Raw genomic sequence first — 20,972 nt, 5'->3', positions numbered from 1 at the left:
CACCTCCAATTCAGTAAGCCTCCTATCAGAAGCTAATTGTCTAAAGGCTTGACATCATTTTCTGGAATTTTCCAAGCTGCTTAAAGGCACAGTTAACTTAATGTATGTAAACTTCTGACCCACTGAAATTGTGTTATAGTCAATTAAAAGTGAAACAAACTTTCTGTAAACAATTGTTAGAAAATGTACTCATGTCATGCACAAAGTAGATGTCCTAAACGTCTTGCCAAAACTATAGTTTGCTAATATGACATCTGTGGAGTGGTTAAAAAATGAGTTTTAATGACTTCAACCTAAGTGAATGTAAATTTCTGACTTCAACTGCAGGTAGATGTTATTATTTCGTAAGGGACTGTCTGGTGGATAGATTGAGTGAGGCGCTGCTGTTAGTACGTGAATAAAAGAGGCCTAAGACACCCCGCACTCTGTACCAAGAGTGGGCGGGAGTTGTTCTGACAGTCCACACTTATGTTCTAGTCCTTACTTGGGAGTCTTTATTAAGAATCTAGCAGTGACTACCCGGATGTAGTGGTATCTTGATTAGAATGTGAGGATGTCCTTGTGACATCGGAGACATCCGCAGAAGGATGGCGCGAATAAAAGTCTGCAGACTTTGAATGGGAAAACCTCATCTCTCTTGATGTCTCCACTCAGACAGGGGCGCCCCGAGTTTAGGAAAAGATAGATAGCAGATTCTTTTTGTTCATATTAGATATTTATTTTTCTTTTATTTTCTTGTTTTATATACACAGTGTAGGCATTGGTAGATCATGGGTACACTGAGATCTACCTTTGAGATTCAATAATGATTTGGATCATTTCATGTTCTCTGCTTTTTCAATTAGCTGAAGTCATGCTCTTAATACCTCTTCTCCTGATTTTTATGCTATTTTATTCTTTTTATTTTATTTTTATATAACTTTTTCTCAATGTGTATTACTTTTTATTCTTATTTCATGTTCTTAATTGTTTTTTTTTATTTGATGTATCTTGTATTTTCTTTCAAATGTATATGTAAAGCACTTTGAATTGCCATTGTGTATGAAATGTGCTATATAAATAAACTTGCCTTGCCTAATTTAAATGGAGAAAAAAACTCCATTTCAACTCTCTGGATCCACCGGCGGGTTCAAAAGAGGGCGCTATATCACAAAAAAAGTTTATGCTTAAAGTCCCCGTCTACATAAGACAGGCATATGTGGTATCATTTGAAAGCTTAGAATCAGAACTTTTCGTAGATAAGCATTTATGTTACTTAAAATAACAAAATAAGGCCTTAAAAGTAAAACATTCGTGTCACAAATAAGCACCACCTAGTGGTTATGTGGTAGAAATATTAATATATATATATATATATATATATATATATATATATATATATATATATATATATATATATATATATAAATAAAAGTCTTTAAAGATCTGCATTTTGTGATGGAAGTTGATATAGGAAAATTTCTTTTTTCTAGTACTTCCTGCCATCTAGTGGAATAAAATAAGACTATTTGCAGGGAGATGGGGTCAACAGAACCAGAATTACATGCTTACAAATCTAGGACAACAACAACATTTTTTTAAAATTCTATTCATCATAAGATTGTAAACATATACAATATTATTTTTATATTGGAGGGGTTTCTGAAAAAAATTAGACCAATTTTTGGCAGTTAGTCCGCAGTATGTGTAAATGGTGGGCTTATAAATTTGAGTGTGAAAAATTGCTGGCGGCAGCCAAAAATGCTAAAGTGTTAAGAGGTTAAAGGTCATACAACATTTATGAAAATATATTCTTTATTAAAAAATATATGTATTTTGATCTTGTGGTGAAATCAAAAGGAAAAAATTACCTGGACATGTTCTTGATCGGTTGTGTGAGATTCACCCATGGGTCTTTTGAAAGATGGCTCTATGTTATGTTTTATTGGGGACTGAAAATTCATGCTGATTTTTTTTATTTTTTTATGTTTGCTTAGCTTTATTTTTTAATCCTCTTTATTTAGTTTACGTGGAGCCAGTTCTTGCAACAAAGGCCAGAAGGCAGGTGAGATTATGAACATCATCCTTACATCTAATTTTAGATTGTACATAAACAACATCATAGAACAACATCTAAGACATCTCAGTGTTGATTTGTAGTGTTATCATCTCTTGGCCCCATGGCGAGGGATGTTGAGAGTTTGGCACTGTGTATGCGGGCACTGCTCTGCCAGGACATGTTTACCTTGGACCCCACCATCCCCCCCATACCATTCAACCAAGAGGTACTACTGTACAAAAAGTGCACCAGATGCCAGTTTAACAGGCTTGTTTTGTTTCATGTGAATGCAAAGTTTAGCGAATTCTTGTCCTAAGAGTCTACAAAACTTTTGCTCTTATTAAACAGGTGTATGAGAGCTCGGAGCCCCTGAGAATTGGTTACTATGAGAACGACGATTATTTTCTGCCGTCCCCAAGCATGGCCAGGGCCTTCAGGGAGACCAAGGACCTTCTAGAGAGAGCGGGACACACGGTACACAGTGAAACTGCTTATGTCTAATTGCCGTGTTTCCTGCACCACTAAAGAGTCTAATGTTTCAGCGGTCTTGGTGTCAGAACTTTTTTTTCCCCATTGAATTTCTCTCTAGGCATGTCAAATAATTTTTTTAATCAGTTTTAAGTTGTATGCCTTTAACCAAACCAAGCAGCTCAGAGAATAATCACAACCTTGTAAACTTTGCTTCAAAGCAAAAAGGTATATGAAAATCATAAAAATCAGCTTGCATTGAGTGAATGAACTACAATCCCATGAAGCATTGCAAATGTATTTGAATAAAAAATGACATTACAATACAGTACACTGACGTATAGTCATTGATTAGAAGTATAAAATGTTTATTGAAAAATACACAATAGTTTAAGACTGTTGGTGTACTGACTGGATTACATTTTTTGCAATGCTTCATGGGAGTGGCCAGTCGCTGCTGAGCTCTTTTGCCCCAGTTTGCATCTCCATGGTAACAGTGACTTGTCTGATTGGAGAATATCTCTTTAGAATTGTGGGTAGTGTAGTTTGTCACTGGGAATTTGACTGTTAAACACTTAAAAATCTTTAAAAAATTTTTTTACATTTCTTAAAGACTTGTGGCTTCTACAGAATCATATATCATCATTTAATAATCTTGGAGCTCTTGAAAGGTTTAGTACACTATAATTAAAAAAATCAATTGTCAAAATAATAAAACAAAACAGTTCAAATGTTACCAAAACATTATTGTTTTGTTCATAATTACAATAAATATTATTAAGAAGTTAGGCTGTCAATTGATTACAAGTTTTAATTTAATTAATGACATGATGTGCAGATTAAATCATTTAATTAATAGCAATTAATTGCGCATATCAATATTTGCTGAGAATGTCTAGTTCCCCCTTTTCCCCCATAATAAAGATAATTCAATAATAATATTTATAATTGTTAATAATAATAAGTATTACTATTAAAAATAATAATTCAATAATGTTGTTATTTTGGGTGTTCTATGTACACGAGTCATTAATCACACTAAACTACCACGTTAAATTGACATCCCTGTTAATAATATATTATATTGTTAAAGGTGCACTCAGTAATTTTTTTCCTCATTAAAAAGTTTTACTCCTAAAGAAATTAATAGTAATTGTAAAACATAGGCATAAAATCATGAGCACTCACATTAAAATGAAGACTCCAGTCATATCAATAACCTTATAAAAGCTGTTTTATTCTACATGGAGAGGGTCCACACATGTTAGAATCACATGACCAGCCGAATAGTACTCGCTTAATCTCAGTAACTGTCCTGTTATTTGACACTTTCACTCATTGATTAAAGTAATCATGTCTGACTGTGAATACTACATTTCTACAATGACATCTGAAACTGTTTAAATGATGCTGCATCCAAGCCACTAAGTGTCAGTGTAAGTCCAAGATGACACAAAGACAAAAGTTACTGAGCACACCTTTAATATTATAAGTGATATTTAAAAAAAATAAATCTGTAGGAAATACTGGTGTCAACACATTGTACAGAACATGTACATTTGCATGAGACCTGTAGTTTTGTGAGCAGATTTCATTAAAATTTCAGCTGGTTCCGTTCAAACCGCCGCGGGTCTTCTTTTCCATGACTGAACTGGCTTTTAGAGGGGTCATGGCCGATGGAGCTGCTACCCTCTTGAGTCATCTGTAAGTCTGTTATCAGCATATTCCATGATCTTATTCTTAGTAACATTAAACACTCTAACTCAGTGACCACTAGTGAAAATGTTTCTATTTTGCATTGTTCTAATTTAGGTTTTTAAATGACAGAATGTATTACCAGCATAGCTATTTGAGTAAAAAGTTGAATTGATAAATTTATATGAATTAATTAATTTTGTAGATTTTGGAATGCCCCCTTGTCAGTTGTTTATTTTTATTTTTATTTTTTATTGTATTTTTCTACAATGTGATAATTAAATTGACCCCAAACAGAAACAGTGTTACTAGAATGGACACCAGTCATTCATTTCTGACATTTCTGAAAAGTGTATGTCTACTTTGTGGTGAAACAGAGGGATAAAAAATGTCTTAAAGGGATAGTTCACCCAAAAATGAAAATTCTCTCATCATTTACTCATCCTCACACCATCCCTGATGTGTGACTTTTTTTCTTCTGCAGAACACAAATTAAAATTTAGAAGAAAATCTCAGCTCTGTAGGTCCGTACAATGCAAGTGAATGGGTGGCAAAATTTTGATGCTCCATTAAGCACATAAAGGCAACATAAAAGTAATCCATATGACTCCAGTGGAATGGATCAGTATTTATTAGAAATTCTTCTCCCTGCCCAGTAGGGGGCGTATGCATGAAGAATGTGAAATACCAAAAACACAAGAAGAAAAATGTGAAAGTGAAAGTGGAGATTGACTGGGCAGGGTGGAGAATTTCTAGTAAAAATTTACTTAAATATTGATCTGTTTCTCACCCACACCTATCAAACCACTGGAGTCGTATGGATTACTTTTATGCTGCCTTTATGTGCTTTTTGGAGCATAAAAATTTTGGCACCCATTCACTTGCATTGTATGGACCTACAGAGCTGAAATATTCTTCTAAAATAATAATAATCACCACAATATGCAGAAGGGTTGGCAGTTCTAAGAACATTTAATATTTAATTGTAATTCTTTCTTGTTCTTTCTTGTTCTGTTAATGTGGAAAAAACACCATAAATGGATGTGACATGTGAAATCAGCACTTACCTATAGGCTACATGATGAAGGAAACCATCCAAAATGCTTTGAAATCAGCAGACTTTGACTTCTGAGATAACAGAAGTTATATATATTACAAATTACTGTATCGGAAATTGTACATATTGGAAATTATTTATTGGTAGTACAGTAAAAAGCGTTTGTGCCTTGTATTTTTTAAGCATTCCTATTAAAACAGATAAAATACAGAATGACAAAATAAGGTAAGTGCCAAATATTGGTATCGGCTATAATTTTTTTTTTAAATTTTCATATTGGTGCATCCCTAGTTAGATATTTTTTTGTTCATTGTATGTCATAACTTTAACTTTTTTTTCTTAAAATCCTGAAACTTTTTATTTATTTCCATACATATAAACTCGATTTTGAATCTCAGACTTTGGACAACAATGTGTGTTTGTGCTTTCAGGGAGGGAGGACCCATTGACCCTTGCCTCCGTCCCCAGGTCGCCCCGTACCGTCTTCCAGACTTCGTAAAGAAGATTCTTTCTGTTGTTCTCAAGCCTTTTGTGAGTTTTATTTATTTAACTGTAGAACGCATATATGGGTCAAAAATGACCCAGTGCCTAATTTTTAAAACATAATTTCTACACAAAGTGTTCTTTTCTGACACTCCAGGTATTCCTTTATTATGGCATGTTTGATCATGTGAACTGAACTTTTTAGTTTAATACTTTTGAAATTATAAGAGATTTTTTTTCCCCTCAGAGTTAATATGTCTACAGTACTGAACTGTCTTTATGTTTGTATTGTAATCTGTTTGCAGTATCCACGGATGTCTGCAAGCATGGATGCAACTCGCGGAGTACGGTAAGCTACATAGATGCTCTTTTTCATTTTGCATGATGTTCTGTTTAAATTATATGGGTCATCAAAGGAGTAGTTTTACACTAAAAAGAAAATTCTATAATTGGAACACAAAAGGAAATATTTTGAAGAATGTAAAAGCTGTCAAGCTTCAAAAAGTAGTCAATATGGCTCATACGCTATATTCCAAGTCTTCTAAAGCCATACCATAGCTTTGTGTGAGGAACAGACTGAAAGTTGTTATTCACTAAAAATCTCAAATTCTCAATTTCACTTATTCAAACTGGCACCACACATTTGATGAAAACATATGTAAGAACCAAAGGTATTGCCAAGCTATGTTTCCTTCCAAGTTGCTAATTGAAGTTTTTATGGGAAAAATCTGAATATGGGAAAAACAATTTGCAATAAAACTGCGTTTCCTTCCCATGTATTCAAGAGAACAAAATCGTCACTTCTGGGGAAATTGAAGCCACCATGTCTCTTTTATTACATTTAATAACACTTTACAATAATGTTCCATTTGGTAACATTAGTTTACAACATTGGTTAACATGAACTAACAATGAATAGGCTAATACTTTTACAGCATTTATTAATCTTGGTTAATGTTAATTTCAACATATACTAACACATATTTAAAAAAGTTGTATATGTTAACAATAGTTAATGCACTCTGCACACTTTACAAATAAGGTTCCATTTGTTAACATTAGTTAATGCGTTAAGTATCATGAACTAACAATGAACAATTTTATTTTTATTAATTAACATTAACAAAGATATTGTTAATTGTTTGTTCATGATACCTAATGCAGTAACTAATGTTAACAAATGGAACAGCGCAAAAAATGTTTACGTTCAAAACGTTAAAGTCCCTTTATACATAAGTCAGGCATATGAGGAATCATTTGAAAGCATAGAATCTGAACTTCTGGATCTATGTTAAATAAAATAACAAAATAAGTCTTGAAAAAATTTACGTTGCAAATTAGCACCCCCTAGAGGTAATGGGGTACAAATATGAAAATAAAATTCCTTCACATAGCACCTATATGGACAAGTCATATATCAAATGGAAGCTCTCATTTTCATGAATGTGACTCTACAGTTTATTTTGTTGCATTAATACCACAGTTTTAAAGTTTTTCAAAAGAATCACAAAGTGAAATATAATTTCTGTAAGTCATCAAGTACAAACATCTCTTTTATGCTCCGATAACTGCTGCTGTAAGTGCCAAGTAGCCAAACAACTTTATATGTTTTTACCTTAGGCAGTTTTCTAAAAAATGAGCCATTTTTTACTTGTCTTTGAGCTTGCTTGGCTGAATAATCCAATGTTAAATCTTAGATGTCCAGAACAAAATATGCCATCCAGCAGGAAAAGCATGCTAAACAAATCGTCAGAAAAATATGTTTACGACTATTGATGTTAAAATTTTTTATATCATCGCAAAGAGGAGGATCTTAGCTTTCTAATGACACTAATGAGCTTCTAGTCCACAAAGAGGTCAAGATATTCAGTGAAACAATAAGGGTGCTGCTTTAACTGAAAATTAGACTGAATGTCTATGGACGAGCAAATCTGTGAGGGCTTAAATGCGTTAGAGCGCCACCTACATTTCAGACCTGTATATTTTGATGGAATGTGATAGAGAAAAACATATTTTTTTCTAGTGCTTACTGTCATCTAGTGGAATGAAAGAATACTTTTCAAAGTGAGCTAGAGTGAACAGAACCAGTTACATGCTTGCAAAGTTAGGACAACATATATATATTTAAAACTTTGTTTATCATAAGATTATAAACACATACAATATTATTTATGAATAACTGAAGTCTTATTTAATTTGGGGGGTTCTCTGAAAAATTAGACCAATTTTTTGCAATTAATCTACAGTATGTGTGAATGGTGAGGTTTTAAATTTGAATGTGAATTTTTTTTCTATTTGAATAGAAAAATTAAATGCATACTCTGGTGCATTAAAAATGCACCAGAGTATGAGGGGTTAATATGTTAAACTTTGGTCTGTTTCTCGAACAAAGCTATTGTATAGCTTCAGAAGACTTGGAATATTGCACAGAAGTTGTATCGACTTTTCTGGTGTTATTCTGGTGCATTTTTACCTGTTTTGGAGCTTGACAGCCATGGTCACTATGAACTGTTGTTGTATGTAAAAGTGTGAACTTTCTTCCTGACATCTTATTTTGTGTTCCACAGAACTTTAGGGTGAGGGAATATTTTTTTTATTTTTTTTTTTTTCATATTTTGGTGAACTGTGCCTTTAGAAGCTTATTTATAACTATGTTTTTGGCTCTTTTTTAAAGGTCCATACCAGAATTATGGAAGAAACATACAGAAATTGAAGTAGGCAATTTATGTTGTGTGGTTCATATGATTGTATGTATGTTGGGAATGAAAGGAAATATAAATAATAATTAATTGTTTCGTTTTAATTATGTAGGAATATATTTACGATGTGCTGGCAGAATGGAGAAGACTGAACGTGGATGTTGTGCTTTGCCCGATGCTTGGACCAGCCTACAATTTCTTATACTGCGGCAAACTCTCCAGTACTGTGTCTTGCCTTAAATTTAACTTAAGTTTAAATTATAGTCTTCTGAACCATTGTCAAATCTTTTGTGTAAACTCAGGGGTCGGCAACCATAAACACACGTGTCATTTTCACACGAACGATAAGAGCAGGAGAGATGAATAATGTGTATTTTTTTTTTATTTATAGTGCATTCATCACATGTCAGAACCGCAGTGAGCACAACTGTTGGCACAGTTTTCTAATTATCACACCGTGTCCTATCCAGATGCGATAAAGCAACATGCGACATGTTAATCAGAGTTTTAACAATGTAGTCTCATAAAATTAACGTTTGTATAGCTACAGTTTTGCAAACGGAGTTGTACGTGCCACGTTGTACGTTTCGTCTCATTTTCCTGGTGAAATGAAGACTAGAGGCGCTACAACAACTGTGCGTTTTATTCAATTTCACACAAATCACAACTATAATGGCTGATTATGACTTCATAAACACTTATTTTTTGCTCTGTAGCACACACTGTGTAATGATACCGAAACACTTTTACTAAAACCATCATTTGAAAAACGATACATTTTAACGCTTGTATTACAGACCCACCTACATTTACACACGTATTCCAATGTGATTAGCTTCAGCAGTAGCTCACCTGCAGGGTTTAAAATTTACTTTTTGGCTCACCGGCCACTGTGGCTAGTAGTTTCCAAGGTCATTAACCACTCAACATTTTCACTAGCCAAAATCCCCCGCCTTTCAAAAAGTGATAAAGTTTACTGGAGACTGTAACTGCATGCATTTGTTTGGACATTATTTGAACAAGAATGAAATAATTTAGTAGGACACAAGCCTGATTTAAGTCACCTTTAGAATATCTATGTCATGGACAGTTAGAACAGGAGGAAAATCTGTCAATAATTTGTCTATAATTCATGGAAGCTTAAACCCCTTCATTAAATGTACCTGTTTAACAGTGGCATTTGTAATGAACAGGTAAGACCATGGGTGGTTCCTCAGTACTGTGGTTAGGTTAATGTAGATAGTGCAGGAAGAAAATAATTTTAGTAAAACATTACCAAATACCAAAACATTCGATTTTAGTAAGGATGATGTGTATTTTAAAAACTCATATGTATTATTTGTTTCTCTTTACCTCGTAGGTGCTGTTTATAATGTAAGGGATGTCTAGCAGTTTGAGGGTTTTGATTTCCTCCATATAGAGCTTTATACTAGAATGCTCTCTGTAGACTGGATCACATAAGTTTTATGGTCTCCGCCGGCTGCCCTGATATTGAGTAGAGCCAGACTGAATCATGCAAGTTTTGCTCTGGAGCACGCTGTCCATACGTGTCCACTGGCGTGTGTGTCCACTGTTTTCAGTTTATTCCAATGAGAATCCACCTTGTAAGTGTGGTGCTCTGATCCCATTGGAAGTAATTGAAAATGCTTGTTTTCCCTCTTAGGAGTGGTTCGCACATTGATATTATAAGTAGTGTTGCCACAATACCAAAATTTCAGTAGTCTGTGCCAGTACCAGTGAAATTTCACTGTTCTCAATACCAATTTAAATACCACAGCAAAAATATGCTAATATGGTAATGTGCTGTTAAACACACTCCTTTAGCCTATTTAAAGTTACATTTCAATGTAAATAATACATGAAAAGAAATACATGTTTTTTTCAAGTGTTTCTCAATTAAGTATGCATTGCTTAAGTGTTTTGAAGTAGGGCCCTTCTTAAATCTGTTTTATTTTTCCCCAAATATTTCTTTTTTTTAAATTATTTTTTTTAGAATTCCATGTTTTAAAGTTTAATTTAATTTCATCATCCAAATGGCGTCTAATCAAATTCTTAAAACTTTTAAAAACTTTTAACAAGTAAAAAATAGAACAATTAATTTTCAGCACACACCAATGCATTTCAACAAAATGTTATTCAGTACAAAAGCGCTCTTGTTTGTGATATAATGCTTAATTATTATTATTATCATAATTATTATTTATTACTATTAATATTACTTCAACGAATATTACATTTTACTATTCAGTTGAAATATATTTCTGTTTCAATTTATTCAATTTCAGACATCTAGCTTTTATTTTGAATCGTGCTTTTATTTTGACGTGTGGTTTGACGGAAGCTTCACTTTCTTCTTCTGACGGACAAACAGTTCACTACATTCCCCAGTGTGATCGTTAAAGCACAAATGCTGTGATTTTATTATATAAATATATAGTCTACATGTGCTTCACAGTGGATTAGTGCTCTGTTTTTTTTTTTAATCTCATACAACGCGAATGATTCTCAATGTCAGTGGAGTTCCCAGTGTATGAGTGGTCTACTTCACACATTAATTAAAATTTCATGCAGCTCGAATGCAAACTAAGATTAGCAGCATTTCGCAGTTAAATAATCACAATAGGACATATCACGATTTTTTATTTGATTGATTGTGCATTTCAGTTTTAAAATGAGTAAAAGTGCTCAAACGAGCGTGTGAGCATTTAAAAGCAGCAAATGCAAAATGTCTTACTCTCTGAAAGATATTAATGAAATAAGTGTCCTGAAATATCTCACTGGTCTCTGTGACAGCTAACAGCAAACAAAAATGTGTCCGCGGGCTGTGGACAATGACGCTTTCTGCCTGTCAATAATATTTCACGTTCTCATAGTATTGTAGTTGCAGCGAATTATTGAGGCTTATTTCAGTTTTTATGCCATGTTGTACATAACGGTTGTCAGCGCTGTTTTGCTGCTGAAAAGAAAACACCTTATAAATAGAAACTGTTGATTATCCATTGACAAATCTATTGGTTGATTTTGAAATTGACACAAGGGAATGTTAAAACTTCTGTTAATCGACCAAGTGAACGTGGTTATCTGCCGATAATCACAAAATGGCGAAATATAGGCAGATTAATCACTAATAAAGTGCATAAAAAAACACTGAATATCTTTGAAATATTTGATACCACTAACCTGAAAAGCAAATCCAGCAAATATTTAATCCTCAAAAGTACTCGTTGTACCAACCTGGTACTTTATAAACATGACTTTGTTTCCTGGCGGACTGATAAAAACTGGACTAATGACCTTACCTGTGGAAGTTGTGTAAATCAGACTGGAACTGGCAGTTTCAGTCAGCTGTTGCCATTTTATGTGCAGTATGCATCAGACGGTCAGTGAACAGAGATGAACACCAATGCACACCAATTTGCTGATAATACCAACACATTAGCATATGAACAACTACATTGAGCGTCTAGTCCACTCAGAGGCTGCGATATTCAATGTAACAACGAGGGTGGTGCTTGAACTGAAAATTAGACTGAATGTCTATGGACGAGCACATCTGTGAGGGCTAAAATGTGTTAGAGCGCCACCTACATTTCAGACCGGTATATTGTGATGGAATGTGATAGAGAAAAGATTATGTTTTCTAGTGCTTACTGTCATCTAGTGGTATCAAATTAGACTTTTCAAAGTGAGGTTGAACAGAACCAGAATTACATGTTGACAAAGTTAGGACAACAACAAAATTTATTTATTTTTTTCATTTGTTTATCGTAAGATTATAAACACATACAATATTATTTATGAATAATTGGAGTCTTTTTTTATTTGGGGGGTTCTCTGAAGGGGTTAAGCTACAAAAATGATAAAAATGCACCATGAAAGTACAGTTAAAGAAATCCATGAGACTCGTGTGCTATATTTAAAGTCTTCTGGAGCCAATAAGTTAGCATTGTGTAAGGAACAGACCAAAGTGTAGGAAGATTATCAGTGAATAATGACTTACATTTTGGTCTTTTTCTCACACAAAGCTATTGTATGACTTCAGAGCACTTCAGAAATCATATGGACTTCTTTAATGGTACTTTTTGTAATTTTGTAGCTTGACCATGAAAGCTAAAAAGTCATACCAGTTTGGAACGACAATAGGGTGAGTAAATGATGACAGAAATTTTATTTCTCTCTCTCCTCCACTACTAAAGGTGCTCTCAGTTATACTGGCATTTACAACCTGCTGAACTTGCCTGCGGGGGTCGTGCCCGTCTCCACTGTAACGGAAGAGGACGAAGCACAACTCCGTCAGTACAAGGGCAACTTTGGTGATGTGTGGGACAAACTCTTTGTTAAGGTAAGTTTAAACTGTGCAGGGCATACCGCTGATGTCAAGCATGTAGTATTTTAACTTTATGCAATTTGGCAGTCTTTACAATCAATAATCAGTAATAGATGACATATGCATGGATGGAGGCTTCCACAAGGAGGCAGCATATTCACAATTATGGAGAGGGAACAACATTGCAAGTGGCAGACTGACTTACAAGTTTAATGAAATGTGTTATATGTCTCTGTGTGATAAAAGGTTGGCTAGTTGTCACATTTTTTACTCCAGTAAATATTTCTCAGGGTGTTGGATTATTTTGTTAATTTAATTTCTGTGGTGGAACATACCTAAACATTTTCACCGTTATGTCCCAAGGGGGAAAAATATTGGGGCTGTTTCGATACAATCAAATATTTATATATTGCAATACTTTTACACACGATATTGTATCACTACATGGATCCATGTATCGTGATATATTGTGATATTTTCAGTGCATCTAATCACACAGAGCATGGATGCTGTAAAGAAGCCATTCCACCAAGCAAACACTACTATCAAAGTCCCTGCCACAGGTTTTAAAGAGACAGTACCATTTAAGCACTTGTTCTACATATCTAAGTCAATACATGTAAATAATACAAATTAGGTATGTACACAACAAACATGTAAAAATAAACTGTATATATGCAATATCATATATTGTAAAATAATTTCAATACACCATATTTATTGATGTATTACATGGACTAGGTTTTAGAAAAGCTCAAATGTCACCAAAATGATGAAAAATGAATGATAAAGTTTTTCAAATGTATATGTACGTAATATAACAAGTTAGAAGGTCCCCTGTATAATGAATAACCGCATTAGCTGAAAGATAATTTCTTATATAATGCATGCGAGCAAAATGGACATTATAACTGAACTATACTCAAATTCATTTAAATTAAAAGTGAAAAAGAAACATGATATTGTGATGTATCATGATATATCGAATCGTGACAAGTGTATCGCAATATGTATCGTGTTGTGAAGTGGCTGGTGATACCCAGCCCTAAAAAAAAAAAATACAGGCCATTGACCTTTCAGGATCCAAAAGGGGGGAATGTTTTCACACTATGGGGTAAGTTGTCCTAATGGAACAGCCTATTGTAGGCTTTTAAGTACAATTTAAGAGTGTTTCTTGAACTTCGGGCAATTTCATGTTCTTGGAGATGATTTAAGTCACATAAAAACTGACTTGGAAATATATTACCAGGCCTTCATTATTTATTTTTTGTACTTTTCAAAATGTATATTTGTATTATGTATAGATTTTATTGTTTAAGCCTTGTCCCAGACACAGACTTTCAGTATTAAACTATGAAAATCCAGTATAAAAATGCATATTATTTCATGTTTAAAACTATGATCATCTAAACAAATAGTGAATTAGTTTAGTGAAATAAATATAAACCATTTCAATATTTATTGTGTGAAAATTATTTTTATTAATTGTTTTTAAATGACAACTGTCCCACAGTTGTGGCGTCATTTCAACCACACCAAACGAATTTGCCCCTAATAAGGTTTTTTCCAAAATGAGTGTACTTGTTAACCAAGTAAACAAAAGTGGCAGTGAAGAGCATGAAATATGAGACAAGTGATGTTTGAAGAACACAAAGAAAAATCAAGGTAAATTTCACTTGTAAACAGAATATTCTTATTTGGCATCATTTCCAATCAAGCTGTAATTTTGTCAAATTATGCAAAAAGTATGAAAATATTATTTATTTGTGTGTATTAAGGATACATAAAATGTTATGTTAGCTATACAAAACCGTATTTCCACCACAGAATTCTATTAAACAAAATATATAATTTGAGATGTGCTGGAAAAGACACTGTGGTGGGAATTTTCATGACAAAAATGCATAAATCTCCTGTGATGCTTTAACATACACTGTTGGACATTAACAGAAAATAAGCATTTATGTAATTGGACTTTTGACTTAAAACTTTATAGTTACTGAGGAAATGTGACAACTAGCCCTGGTCTCCCAGACTGTTCTTTTAACCTAACGAATAGCAAAGCAGTGTAAAAACTGTTTAGACTGTGTGTGTGTGTTTGCAGGCTGTGCAGGGTGGCGTAGGTCTGCCTGTGGCAGTGCAGTGTGTGTCTTTGCCGTGGCAGGATGAAATGTGTCTGCGCTTTATGAGAGAAGTAGAACAACTCACAGCCAAGAACAAACTCTGCAAGCCACATTAATGACTGCACATGTACAATACTTGATGGCATCAGTTTGTATATTGATTAAACATGTGGTCAGCTAACAGTAGAGTTGCTGGTTTAATTCAAAACTAGTTATAAATGGGTGAGTTGCTCCTGTGGGATTGTCCTTCATATCTTACAGAACACTACAAATCTAACTGTCATCTTTTGAAATAATAAACATGTATATGCACCAACAGAATATTATGTGAAGTCTTTAAATTAAGACTACTAATTTTGAATTGAATACATGAAGTCTGAATGTTATAATTGCCCCCGTCACAGGGTTGATTATTACAGTGGTTGGGAGCAATGTATATTAACCAGTGTCAGAAATGAACTTTTACATTAAGGGGCAATATTTGCCCCCTGGATTTGATTTTTACGGATTTTTTATGGGGGCATATTTTTTAACCATTTAAGACATAAACTGTGTCTCTTCTGGTTAATGTCGAATACTTTGTTTTAATTGTTTAATAATACAAAAATAAAATAAAAGAAATTATTAATACAAATTGAGATATTATTACCTCAAGAATTAAATCTACATCAGTTCATATTTTTGGCTCTATATATAACAAGGATTATAACCGGATATTAAGCAAATTATTCAGTGTAAATAAATATGAATTTTAGCTCAAATAAGAGTGCATGTTAAAGTAATAATATTACTGGATTCTTTTTGCCTCATGGCAGAGCCTAATAATTATTTAAGTTCTCAGTATTAATGTGGTACCTACATTATAATTATTTGAAATGGGTTAAATCCCTTTTACTAAAATATAACTAAGTACATTTATTCCTTAATATTTGATTAGCTTAAAGGTTCAGGTCATAAAAATATCTACAGTAGATATTTAAATTAAATAATGTTAATATTTTAAATAGTCTTTCAATTTACTCATGCAATGTTTATTTTATAAGTAGTGTTACAAATTATAAAAATCTTGTATAGTTGCTACCAGCGAAGGTGTAAGCATCTGTTGTTTATGTAAGCTCTTTACCAACCATTATTATAAAAATACTGGACATCAAAAAATTACTCATGAACAGAGATGTTAACATGTTCCAATGATTCCCTCAAGTCTTTATCTGTCACTCTATGGTTCTTTTTTACCTCATTAAGCATTCTGTGGTGTGCCCTTTGAGTCATCTTGGCTGGACAGACACTTCTAGGGAGAGTACCCACAGTACTAAATCATCTCCATTTATAGACAATTTGTCTAACCGTGGACCGATGAGTATCTAATCTCTTCGAGATAACTTTGTAACCTATTCCAGCTTCATGCAAAGCAACAATTCTTGATTGTAGGTCTTCTGAGATCTCTTGGTCCACGTCAGCAGATGCTTCTTGTGAATAGCAAACTCAAAATATTTGATTGCTTTTTATAAATCAAAGTAGCTCTAACCCACACCTCCAATCTCGTTTCATTAATTGGATGCCAGGTTTGCCAACTCCTGACTCTAATCAGCTTTTGTTGACATCATTAGCCTAGAGATTCACATACTTTTTCCAACCTGCACTGTGAATGTTTGAATGATGTATTCAATATGTACAAGAACAATACAATAATTAGTGTGTTATTTGTTAAAAACAGATTGTGTTTGCTCAATATTGTAACTTAGATAAAGATCAAACCAGATTTTAAGACAAATTTATACATAAATGCAGGTAATTCCAAAGGGTTCACATACTTTTTCTTGCAAAATTATATTTAATAATGCATCACAGAGACATATATATAAGAAAAATGTCACCTAATGATTTTTTTGGTATTCAAAAGTTTTTTTCAGCAATAATCAAACAGAGACACACACAAAAAGCTTAAGTCTAACAAGAATTGAGTTGTACAAAACTTGCTGAGACAATGCTAAGGTGTTGTGGGTGTTGCCAAGGCATTGCTATGTGGTTGCTAGGGTGTTCTGGGTGATTCCTTACCATTTAAAAGGAGATATCACCCTGGTGTGCTATTATTTGTCTAAGTGAAATATGTTATTTTATTTTCCTGGGAGATGATAAAAAGTTGAAAAAAATCCCATAGACTTGCACTGAAGGGGAGGGACCTGGGCCATATCTAAAATGGAACAGTTTACAAATGGAACATTAAGAGCCTCATATCTCTGGGATTTAACAATATAGAGCTTTTAAAATGAAGATACAAAAAGTAAAGTTTGTTCAGAACCAGAATACAAAAGGATACTAAAATATTCTTTAATACTTCTGGAGTTATAGGCACTCCATCTTAGGAAATATAACTCAAAAAAGTGTTTTCCCCCAATTTTGGACTCGCACCATTGGCATGTAATGCAACAAGCAGTGCCAAGTCAACTGATTTCCGTAATAGATCTACTTAGCTCTGTGTAAAAAAATAAAATAATGACGCTGCCACTCTTCTAGGTTATTTTTTGACCTGCAGTTTGGCTCCGAAATCACAGGTGAAAATTGCCATTTTGACCCCCTGTACAAAATAATGGATTACTCTATAAATATTGATCAATTGCATTTAATATTTTGGCTTTCATCACCATTTATGTTCATCTTTCTTCAGAAAAAGTGTAAACAAAATAAATAAAAAATCATCTGGGGAAATATTTGAAATGTGGTTGATTTGACATGGAATAACCCAGTTTTGGAAATACAGGTAGTTGATAAAACTGTATTTGCAGACACACACAGTACAGACACCTCAGTGGAATTCGAAGACTATTTCTGGTGGATGTACTGCTGGATTAGTGGATAACAATGATTTTCAAGATGCTTTTGCGATTTAACAGTCTAGTGATTCAGGTTTTGGCTGCTTTCGGGCTTTTATTGCACAAACGGGAAGTATAGCCGCTGGACAAGATTCTCTTTTCTCCTGAACCGTTCTGCTGCTTTTATTCTTTTCTGTCTGTGTCTCTTTTTGCACCAGACCCCCCCATACGTCACCACCCCCCACCGCGCTTCTGCTATGTCTGAGTTTTCCTTTCTCTCCTTCCGTGGCGAGCTCGCCCCAAGGCCCTTATTGCCAAATTGGTTTACATTGGGGAGATAAATGCTGTGCAAATGCGCTTAAACACATACAGTAAAAATGCAGACAGCGCGTATCGGGATTACCGACCAAGTCAGAGGCGGAAAAGAGAGCCGCTGCGCGCAGAGACTGTCTCATCCACTTTCAGGAAGAGTAGAGGAGGATTTCGCATATCCTTGCCTGTCAGTAATTCCTGGAATTATATAACTCCACTGCAACAATAAAAGTCCAGCGGTATTGTAAAAGTATTGTTTTGCAGAGTGAGCCGTCGGGCGGGGTCAGATGGAAGATGTGCGGCTTTGCAGAGTTTTCATGAGAGGATTCTCTAGAGTGGAATTATGGGAAATCAGGTTTAAACCTCGGATGTGAGCACTGAATTTGTGCTGAGCGGTTTCTTCTCTTGTCTTAGCGTCGAGAGCGGTCCTTTGAGGTGTTTAAAGTTTCATGTCACTCATGGCTGTTACTGAAGGATGCGGCAGCACAAACTACATTGGACCTGACAGCAAACCCACAGCTTGCAAGTAAAAGTGCAAAAGTGCTGTTGCTTTTTTCATATGTGAAAAGAGCATTTACATCCTAAACAAAAAAGCAGTTAAAAATACAGATGGGCGAGACCACTTACTGTCTTTTTGTTCCGGTACCAAGTAGGGTACAATGGGGCTAAAGGCACACCTTAAAGAAAATGTGCTTTTTCTGGTTACAAAATGTATCAAGTTTGAAATAAATAAATAAATAAATAATAATAAGATTTTATTATTATTATTATTATTTATTATTGAATATTGATGGAGCAAAATAATTTGTGTGAAAATAAATAATAACAAAAGGTAGTTTTGATTAAAATTTAATTTTTAAGAAACGGTAGTCAGGGGGACTTTTACCCCAAACTTGGAACAAAAGTTATAGTGCAAAATTTGTCAACTAATGCAAATATTTTTGAGACAGCAAGATGCTTTTTTAAATAACAAATTAAAATGATGCTTATTCAAAATAATTACTTCAGATAAGGGTGCACATTTTCCTGTTAATTTCAATCATTTTTGGCATTTTATAACATCTTAAGTATTTTATAAACAAATTCATCTCCATTGTGATTGGATCAGTCAGTGTGAGGCTTTTTACTCCAAATATAATCCTTTCACTTATTGGTCAGTTATTGAAAAACTTGAACAAAACAAATAAGAATTTTGTCTCAAAATGAATGTGATAATGTCAGGGATTGTCATTAGCTACATACATTTGCATCATTTTAAAAATGATTAACTCTTTAAGCTCTGAAGGCATTTTTAAAGATTTCCTGTTTCGGTGGCATACCCAAAATTAAAGGCTTATAACTTATGTTTTTTTTTTTTTTTTTTACATTTTTTACAAAGTTTGGTATCATTGTAAAGAAAACTTTTCCAGTTTTTTAATGATATAGATTATGATACATTATGAGACTCTCATCCTAAGAAACTGCACACACACTTTTTTTTTTTTTTTTTTTTTTTTTTTTTTTTGCCAAACGTACTTTTTATTCTGATTTTTCTGATTTGACATTATATATCTCTGGGTGTAAATAATGTGGCTCAGAAAAACTGCTTTTGTTTTGTTCTCAATTATGTCAACTTAGGGGGCCTGGGCAGCTCAGCAAGTAAAGACGCTGACTACCACACCTGGAGTCACAAGTTCAAATCCAGGGCATGCTTTGTGACTCCAGTCAGGCTTCCTAAGCAACCAATTGGCCCGGTTGCTAGGGTGGGTAGAGTCACGTTGGGGTAACCTCCTCATGGTCGCTATAATGTGGTCCTTGCTCTCGGTGGAGCATGTGGTGAGTTGTGCGTGGATGCCGCGGAGAATAGCGTGAAGCCTCCACATGCGCTAGGTCTCCACGGTACCGTGCTCAACAAGCCACGTGTTAAAATGCATGGATTGACGGTCTCAGACGTGGAGGCAACTGAGATTTGTCCTCACCCACCCGGATTGAGGCATCACTACGCCACCATGAGGACTTAGAGTGCATTGGAAATTGGGCATTCCAAATTGGGAAGAAAAGGGGAGAAAAATCAAAAATCAAATCAAATAAAATAATTCATGTCAACTTTATCTAAGAATAATGTTGTGTTGATATGACAAAGCAACCAAAAGTTACAGCATTACAAAAATTATTTATCCTAGTGTCCAAACACGTCTCCATGTGTTCAAAAGCCTCTCCAAACAAATAAAACATAATAATTGTACATAAGAACTAATTACACATGCAAACACTACAATGACTAAAGGTTTACATAGCATTCAGACATGATTTTAGTAATGAGATTTCACAGAATGCGTTTCATTCTGTGCCATTTGAGTCATCATTGAGTCTGTGTCATGTACTTGGCACCATCTCCTGGTGGCCATATGTAACATTGTGCTTCGTGTAGATTATCTAATGATCTATGCTTCAAATTACCTTGTGTGTGGGCTCATTTGAAAGATAACTCCTCTAAGGAATGGTATGTGATATGTTGTGTTCTGTTTATTTTTCGTGAAGCTATAAGCGAAAACGCAGCACATAAGCAACACCAACATAATTGTCAAAGACATATATTTAGCTGTCGCTATATTTTTGCCTGTAATACAAATAGGCTGGTTGTATTCTACTCTTTGAGAGCTATCCAACAACATATGACACATGCCTATTTGATGAATTTGATGTTTTTACTGATTGCAATAATATGCACAGTGCAATTGTTTTTTTTTATTTTTTATTATTATTGGTTTTTTTTTTTTAATAAATTATAAAAATGGAACACTTCTGATTTGTCTGCCAGTTTCAAAGCACTTGTTCAGTTTTGGTCATAATGCCTACATGTATTGTAAAGTAGAGCTTCTAAGCTTTCAAACGATACCTATTTTGTGTTCATCATGACTGTAGTTAATTATATTTTGAAAAACAATAAATGTATCACTGGCCCGCTGTGTATAATG

The 20,972-nt window shown here is 34.0% G+C and overlaps 1 protein-coding gene across 1 annotated transcript in view; it reads left to right on the top strand.

The window, feature by feature from the left end:
* The window catches only part of LOC127445902 (fatty-acid amide hydrolase 1-like), a 35,601-nt gene extending 20,390 nt beyond the window's left edge, over positions 1 to 15,211 (top strand). Inside the window, exons 6-15 of the mRNA XM_051706377.1 lie at positions 2,004 to 2,044; positions 2,140 to 2,264; positions 2,387 to 2,512; positions 4,113 to 4,210; positions 5,690 to 5,789; positions 6,047 to 6,090; positions 8,416 to 8,455; positions 8,553 to 8,661; positions 12,637 to 12,782; positions 14,872 to 15,211. Coding sequence (XP_051562337.1) covers positions 2,004 to 2,044; positions 2,140 to 2,264; positions 2,387 to 2,512; positions 4,113 to 4,210; positions 5,690 to 5,789; positions 6,047 to 6,090; positions 8,416 to 8,455; positions 8,553 to 8,661; positions 12,637 to 12,782; positions 14,872 to 15,006 — 964 coding nt within the window. The 3' untranslated portion in view covers positions 15,007 to 15,211. The remainder of the gene's footprint in view (positions 1 to 2,003; positions 2,045 to 2,139; positions 2,265 to 2,386; positions 2,513 to 4,112; positions 4,211 to 5,689; positions 5,790 to 6,046; positions 6,091 to 8,415; positions 8,456 to 8,552; positions 8,662 to 12,636; positions 12,783 to 14,871) is intronic.
* The last annotated feature ends 5,761 nt before the right edge of the window (positions 15,212 to 20,972 follow it).

This window comes from Myxocyprinus asiaticus, chromosome 9, assembly GCF_019703515.2.
Source record: "Myxocyprinus asiaticus isolate MX2 ecotype Aquarium Trade chromosome 9, UBuf_Myxa_2, whole genome shotgun sequence".
Classification (NCBI taxonomy): domain Eukaryota; kingdom Metazoa; phylum Chordata; class Actinopteri; order Cypriniformes; family Catostomidae; genus Myxocyprinus; species Myxocyprinus asiaticus.
The sequence above is the reverse complement of the archived record's forward strand: the minus strand, read 5'-3'. Positions and strand labels throughout refer to the sequence as shown.